We start from the raw sequence: 7,544 nt of genomic DNA, 5'->3' as shown, positions 1-7,544 counted from the left end.
TAGTTTGATCTCCAGTTCTTGGGAGAAATCAAGATTGGATCTTGATACCAATCTTTTGGAGAAAAGGTTGGTGGGAGTTGTATTCACAGGCCGTTCAGTTGATCCTTGCGAAGGGTCAAGTTCTTTGAATGAACACTACTGATTCTACTCCACCCTGCACTGTGCCATCTTTAGTGGGAGCAGATTTTGAATCCTTCCTTTGGCGTGAACACCTCCATTGGGAGATACTATTTCTCTGTATCAGGTATTATCTCTCCCTACTCCTTTTGGTTCAGATCTGGTTCAGTTTATGTTTCAAGAATGATCATTGAAAATATGATTTTCTAAATGGGAATTTGATTCCCAAGTGAAGGGAGAAAAATTTTTTAAATTCGCCCCCCTTATTCCGCAATCTTTGGACATCCATGTGATGGATTTCCTATCCCTTCAGTTGGCCCTTGGTCATTGGTGCGGTCATGAACTGTTTCAAGACCTTTTGTCGAGTACAACAATTATGCTCTTCATACATTGTCCTGAGACTGTCCAATATGTCATTGGCAAGTTTGATCTGATCGAACTGCCTCTGTATTGGGTTGTCCAAGGAGGAAATGATGTAACACCGGGCAAGAGAGTTTTTCTCCTCCCAGTCCTAATAGTCTCTCCTTTGGGCCTCAGAAACCCTATTACCCGGATGCTCCGATGCAGGATTCTTTGCCACTTTGTCTATCTTTTCAGAAGCTAGGACCAACATAAGTTCCTATACCAGTCGGCATAGTTTGGGCCCTTAAGCTTGTTGTTGTCAAGAAGCTTTGCAAATGATCTGTTTGTCATTTGCTAATAAAAGAGCAAACATCAGTCCACAACCTAATTTGATTCATGTTCATTACATAGATATGGATTTTAATCTACGGTCCATTTCCATTTATTCATCTCTGAGATTTCCCTCCTTTCTCAGTGACGGAGACTACGGGTTGTCTTTAGAAATGTGGGAAATCACATAGGGTGCATGGAGCCAACTGTTTCAGCTGCATAACCCCACCACCTTTCTGTGAAGGATCATATCCTCATCATATGAGTTTTCCCTTTGGCCTCTGTCAAATAAAGTTCAAAGCCGTTTTCAGGTAAACCTTTCTGTCCAGTGAGTGCTTACCCATCATATTCGTGAATGCCAAGGTACTGTGAGAGAGTTCCCATTTTCTGGTGAAGCCCCTCCCACATCGGTCTATGACACCCCTATCATCTTATGAAACACTCAGACAAGCCCAACAGCAAATGTATAGCCCATTTTCTGGTGCGTTTCCTCATTACTGAAGGACCCATCCTCATGCTAATGATGGAAGGCCTTTAGAGAGTTCATCATATGAATCTCCCTATCACATGCACTCATATTAGCTGGAGGGAACAGTTATTACGCCCTAGTTTGATTTAGGTCAAACCAAAGTGGCTCCCACTGACTTTCATAAAGTCAGATTTCGATGGGCCTTAATCGGCTAGGGTTCTGCACGTAACCTCTTGATGAGGTGTGGGGCCCACCACTGAGTGAGGTCATCCAATGACCAAAAGGGACACCATGGCAATGATGTGCATTTAGCCATGGTGTGCGCAAGAGCCACTGTCGATTGAGCATGGGCTAAGCACTTATGGCCCATGTACGCAGCACATCACACATCCATACATCTCATACAGGGATAAATTGATCCAATCAATTAATAATCTGTAAGGCCCAATGGAAGCCCGCTTTAAATTCATAATAATAGTCATTAATATTATCTAGGTATATGGGCTGGATAAGGGTTACCTAGTTCAGCCCATATAGTTTTATCCTTTGAAGTGGGCTTTTTGGCAGTTTTATCTATTTAAAACTAGGCATTTACAGGTTGGGCCGAATTAACCATTTAATTAAATATCAATCCTCAGGCCCATTAGTGAGAAAAATTAGGGCTGACTTTCAGCCTTGATTAAATCCTAGATTTGGTCCAAACATTTTGAACCAATTCTTGGTTCGAATGGGTCTAGGGTTTGATCTTTAATTAAATTTTTGATTCAAGAAAATAATCTGAAATTAAACAACTGATAAAGCAAAAACAAGAATCAGTCAAATAGGGTTGTTTGCACAATCCATCCTACAAAACAGAGATTAGATCACAGTTTGCAGTTTCATAAACTGCAAATCGCAGATTGTATTTCTCCCATCTGCGAATTCTTCTTCTCTACGAAATCTCCCTTTCTGCGCCGCCATCTTCGATTCAAAAAGAAAATAAACAGAACTCCCATTTCTATTAATGATTACATTAGATCGAATACCTATACATTCAGTCTAAAAATAAAAAAAAAATTATTTACAGACCAAATGTAATGAATAAATCAAGAGACTGCAAATCTTGCAGGTTCCCTGTGCAAACCAAGAATTCGATCTCCTTTTGTACGAACAACCCATAAATCAAGAAAATCATAAAGAACTATTTTAAACAATAATCAAATTTATATAAAATTAATTTCAGATTATTTGCCCATCAATTTTGGGAACAAATTTCCCAAAACCCATATCTACACAAATCGGGTAGACTGCCTTCTGCCCATTTGTGTAGGTTCAGATCTGAAACAAATTGGTTCAAGATTTGAACCATGGCTCTGATACCATTGAAGGGATAGGATATCCATCACATGGACGCCCAAAGAATGTGGAATAAGGGGGCGAATTTCAAAAATTTCTTCCATCTTTGCAAGGAATCGAATTCCCTATTTTAGAAAAACACATTTTTCAAGGATAAATCTTGAACCAATATCCAAACCAGATCTGAAACAAAAGGAGTAAGAGGGATGATGTACCTGATACAGAGAAACAGTATCTCCCAATGGAGGTGTTCACGCCCAAGGAAGGATCCAAGCGTAGTGCAGGATGGAGCAGAATCAGCAGTGTTCTTCCAAAAGAACTTGACCCTTCGCAAGAATCAACAAGATGGCTTGTGAATACAGCTCCAATCAATCTTTTCCCCAAAATATTGGTATCAAGATCAAATCTTGATTACTTCTGTAGAGAGTAGGAGATCGAACTGCTAGAGGCGGCGGTTGCAGGAAGGAGGCGGCAAGAGTGTATTCCCAAGGTGTAGAATTCTCTCTTCTGGTGATTTCATCTCTAAAGACAAGAGTATGTTGGTTGCATGTAAAAAGGCTACCGCCCCCTCCTCCTTTTATAGACTTAAATGGATCAGCTCCTAATCCCATTAGGAGTTACTGATCCAAATCATATTTGGATTAGAAGTCCCTTTAAGTGATAAGGGATAACCCTTATCTTATTTGCAGATCAGATCAGTCATCTCCTAATCTAATTAGGAGGCCTCCAGATCTAAATCTTATTTAGATCTTGAACTCTCTAAGTGGTGTGGGCCCAATTCTATCAACTGATCCATCTCAGAATTTGCCCCTTTTTAATTGACTAGTCAAACCAGCCCAGTTCGAAATGGGCTTAAGGCCCATTTAAGGTTATGTATTCACTTAGCCTTTCAAACTGCTGCCTAGTTGGGTTTCTTTGTATGGTGTGGGGCCCAAACATTGATCTACACATCAGCCACATGGGTTCGGCCCAGCCTTTGTTACAAGGCCTGGCCGAATACACTGTTATGGACAGTACACCCCCTGAAACCCATTTCATGGGCTCTATGGGCCCAACACTTACCCTAAGTGGTCCCTGGGCCAAGTCACCTTGTAACACCCAGGGACTGTAGACAGATGCAAGGTTAGCCCATTAGGTATTATTTTCAATGGTCTTACACTTAACCTCTCAGCCCATAATGATCATACACTGCCTGACAAGAGAGAACCTCTCCCCCGGCTGCAAGGAACAGTGTTGCACTCTCTGCTTATATGCATCCCGGGAATTAAAACCTTTTGCAAATCAGTACGAAACCATAATATATATAATTTTATATCTCATATAAAATATATTTTGCAAAACAAATCTCAACGGTTGAAATCGGCTGTCGGTAGTCTTGGTTTCCATTAGTGAGAGTGCATCCCCGATCATTACCTTTGTCCGACAAAGGGGCTAATCCTATCACTATGATCACCCACTCAGATGAATTCTCAAACTATCCCAACATACCCGGGTTTTGACCCCCGTTAAGGATCTCACTGATTGGTATATAAAAGACAGCCCAATTCGGTACCTAGTGCGGTATCATAATCGAGTCTAGGTGTCGGGTGTAACTTTTCAGTTTTGCCCATCAATCTCCAAGGTCCAGGGCAATACTAGAAATCTGGTCCAGTTTATAGATTCAATTAATCATACACTGTATGTCCTAGGGTCTCACCCTGGCAGCTGAGACAGGCCACCCCAACCGACCTGGTGGCACCAAAGTGTCAGCCTTGTCAGGATAGGTCTCCCTAGACTGACCCACTGGCTGTGAACATTCTAAACTGACACGAATCTCATTAAGTATCCAGTTTAAGGGTATTACACAGAAATATACAAAGGGAACATAAATCAAATATGCACTTTTATTCATTTACAATAAACTCATAAAGTACATCATCTTGATTGAAGCTAAGGGCATGCAAAACTGTCTAACAAATAATGAAATTTGTAAACGCACGTTATTATATATATTTGTTCATCTTTGTATGGGGCTTTAATTTTGAAATCTATGAGTTGACAGAATCAGAATTGAACAGTGCTAGAGAAGGACTGGCCGAACTTCCAATTGGAAGGGATAACGTTCAAGGCAGTCCGGGTCTGTCCGTCGATGGTCTGGATTTTGAAAGACAAACTCTGGCCATTCAGATACGATAAACTCTGCCAGTTTGATCCCCAGCTCCTTGTCATGGCCTCCCAGTTGGGATTTCTTGAACCTTTGATCCAAACGCTTGAGATCTCTCCAGCACCCCCTACATTGGAAATGAGCACCAGCTCAAAGTAATCACGCCCATTCATTGTAAACCTGATTCCTCCACTTCTCTGACATGGAACCCTGCAGTCTCAAGGAAGAAGAAGTCAGAATAATATTGGAGGTTAATTAATTAATGAGTTAATCAATTAATAATTAATATAAAATTACGTACGTACCTCCTGTAGAGAACGGGCACAATCCCGGCCCTATACAGGGCGATGGTTTGAAAGGCAGGCTGTGACATATCGAAGTGGTGGTGTGGTGGGTTACACCATCCGCCATTGTCGTTGGGGAGAGCGTAGTTTGGTGGACACAAATTGGTGGCAGTGACGGTGATAGAGGTAGCCTTGAGGCACCACTGAGGCACCTTGGTTGCGTCACACGTTATCTGATAACAACCTCCACATGCGTTGCCTTTGTTGAACAAAACTGTGCTCAACGCCGCTGTCTTGATTCCGTACCCATCCGTGTACAGGTTCCCGTACCCACATGCACCTCCTGGAGTCGTACCCAACGAACCATCACCAATTTCAAACAAACATATAGTCAATATTTTGTTCTTAATTTCTTTTTTCTTTTAATTTCCCAATTAATTAACATTAAGGGTCATTTCTTCATTTGGTTCGCAGGAATGGAGGGGGGTGTTTGGAATTTGGTTGGACAGAATTAGAATTCCATTCTCATTTTTTTGTTGAATGGTCATTCTCTCCCCCTCCCTTGGAAAAGAAATTAATCCCATTCTAGTTTATTTCAGTTCCCTTTTAATTCTTGCCTAAACCAAATAAATTATATATGGGAATAGACCATTACGATTCCAATTCTAAGAACCAAGTGAATTCTAAAGCAATGCTTGGTTTGAAAGAAAATGCAGGAAAATGAAGGAAAAGATAAAATAACCTTTGCAAATCTTGTATAAATTCCCTGTCTTTCCTTTCTTTTCCTTTCCCTACCTTTTCCTTTAAACCAAACATAGCCTAAATGCATTAATTAACATTAATGACATGGTGCTATGGTGACAAGCACATATAGATATATAGGGCTTCATCGTTTAAATAAGGGATGGGGTCCCTAGAGTCCTAAACTCCCATTAAGAAATAAGTGGTTAAAACTTAAAAGCATTAGATTCAGACATGTAATTAATACTCTTTGATGTGGTTCAATATAAAATCAATAGTGTTTGTTCATGCATGGGCTAGCTTGCAATCCTAAATCCAAATTTTTAGGCTCAGTTTGGAAAGAGTATAAATATAAGTATATACAATATAAATACGTAGAAGATTTTTACTCTTTTGTATTCCTTCCAAACTGAGAGTTAAGTATAATCAAATTTCATTCCATGGGTCCCTCGCTCCCTAATAAATTTTCGATACAAACAGTTAATTTTGCGCAGAGAGGACTCACCCATTGTCCCCGAAGCATCACTCCCTCCGTAGAAAGTTGCATGGGCACTCAACCAAGCAGCCAAAGCACCGCCGAATTTGGTGGTGAATATCGCCAGAAAAAATAGCAGAAAGCTGCGAGACGTAGCCAACATCTCCATCGATCCTATCTCTTCGGCTTCTTCGATCTTTGTTTTGGAATATGGAAACTTGCCAAGTCTCCCCTACTACTTATAGCTTAGCCAACCCTTAACTGTCTTCTATTATATTTATTTCCATGCATTCATATTACAAACCCAAACAATATAGAAACAGTATGCGGCGTAATTTGCACCCTTTGTTTTTCCCTTTTGGTTATAAGACTGTTCAAGTGTAAATTTTGACACAAGGACGAGAACGAATCGCCACCACCAATATGTGAAATGGCTAAACTGCCCATCATATATATATATATATATATTCATGGTTTTGATGTTTCAATTAAGACTGTAGATTGGAGCCCCACATGTACATCTCACCGTGTTTAGAGAACATCTCCTGTATTCTCTCATATTTGTATTTACTATAAGGAGATTCTCAATACATAGTTGAGATGTGATATGGGGCACCGGTAGGAATTCTTCTATATAGATTATATAGATATATAATGTTAATTAATTAGGATGTCTCAGCGTTTAATTTAAAGAAAAAAAGAAGCTTCTGTTATCTGTAGTGAGCTTGGAATAATCCAATATTTCATCAGGCTGTCTTTAGTTGCAATGCAAATAAATTTGCACTAATGCAAAATTATGATAATGCAAATAATTTGAATGTAAATTATGATTTAGTTTTGTTTGAAATTTTAACTTATTTTATACTCTCATACTTTTGTACTAGTGCAAATAAAATTGCACTGCAATCAAACAGAGCCTCAAGAAATAAACACGTCCAATAATGAAATTCTCTTTCTTTGATGGAATTAAAAAAGAAACTCCTCTAATTATGATAAAGAAATTATATTATAAAAATAGCTTTTTATATACATGAAGGGACATTTTTTGAAAAACAATGGTGAGAGTCTTTGATGACTGGATTTTTGGAATAAGGGTACGTGAAAGTACAGTCGGAGAAAAAAAATAGTATAAAGAAAATAAAAAGGATAAACATAACGTGCTTTCTTTTTCTCTGCAAGTACATGCAAGCATATATATTACGTGTAAACTAAATCAAAGTCAACCACCTCAAACTATTATATATATTTCTATTCTATGCATTTATTTTTCAAAGATGCCTGAACATGCAAGAGAAAATAAGTCAGAAC

At 39.2% G+C, this 7,544-nt stretch overlaps 1 protein-coding gene across 1 annotated transcript; it reads right to left on the bottom strand.

Moving 5' to 3' along the window:
- Window positions 1-4,517: 4,517 nt before the first annotated feature.
- Window positions 4,518-6,413, bottom strand: LOC148860887 (putative expansin-A17). The gene is made up of 3 exons (XM_088986202.1): window positions 6,267-6,413; window positions 5,042-5,363; window positions 4,518-4,946 (listed from the first exon to the last, which is right to left on the bottom strand). Exons 1-3 carry the CDS (start codon window positions 6,403-6,405, stop codon window positions 4,637-4,639), a joined length of 771 nt encoding a protein of 256 aa, XP_088842328.1. The 5' UTR covers window positions 6,406-6,413; the 3' UTR covers window positions 4,518-4,636.
- Between the last annotated feature and the right edge of the window lie 1,131 nt (window positions 6,414-7,544).

Source organism: Nelumbo lutea, chromosome 4, assembly GCF_056320005.1.
Source record: "Nelumbo lutea isolate HS-2025 chromosome 4, American lotus-T2T, whole genome shotgun sequence".
In the NCBI taxonomy this organism is placed as follows: domain Eukaryota; kingdom Viridiplantae; phylum Streptophyta; class Magnoliopsida; order Proteales; family Nelumbonaceae; genus Nelumbo; species Nelumbo lutea.
This window is presented reverse-complemented; position numbering and strand designations above follow the sequence as displayed.

Bases quoted from the DNA above. Each gene is read 5' to 3' on its own strand.
- LOC148860887 (XM_088986202.1), bottom strand. From the start codon at position 6,405: ATGGAGATGTTGGCTACGTCTCGCAGCTTTCTGCTATTTTTTCTGGCG. The intron at 5,364-6,266 runs GTGAGTCCTCTC...GTACGACTCCAG, and splicing joins TGATGCTTCGGGGACAATGG to GAGGTGCATGTGGGTACGGG. The intron at 4,947-5,041 runs GTACGTACGTAA...TTGAGACTGCAG, and splicing joins GTGCCCGTTCTCTACAGGAG to GGTTCCATGTCAGAGAAGTG.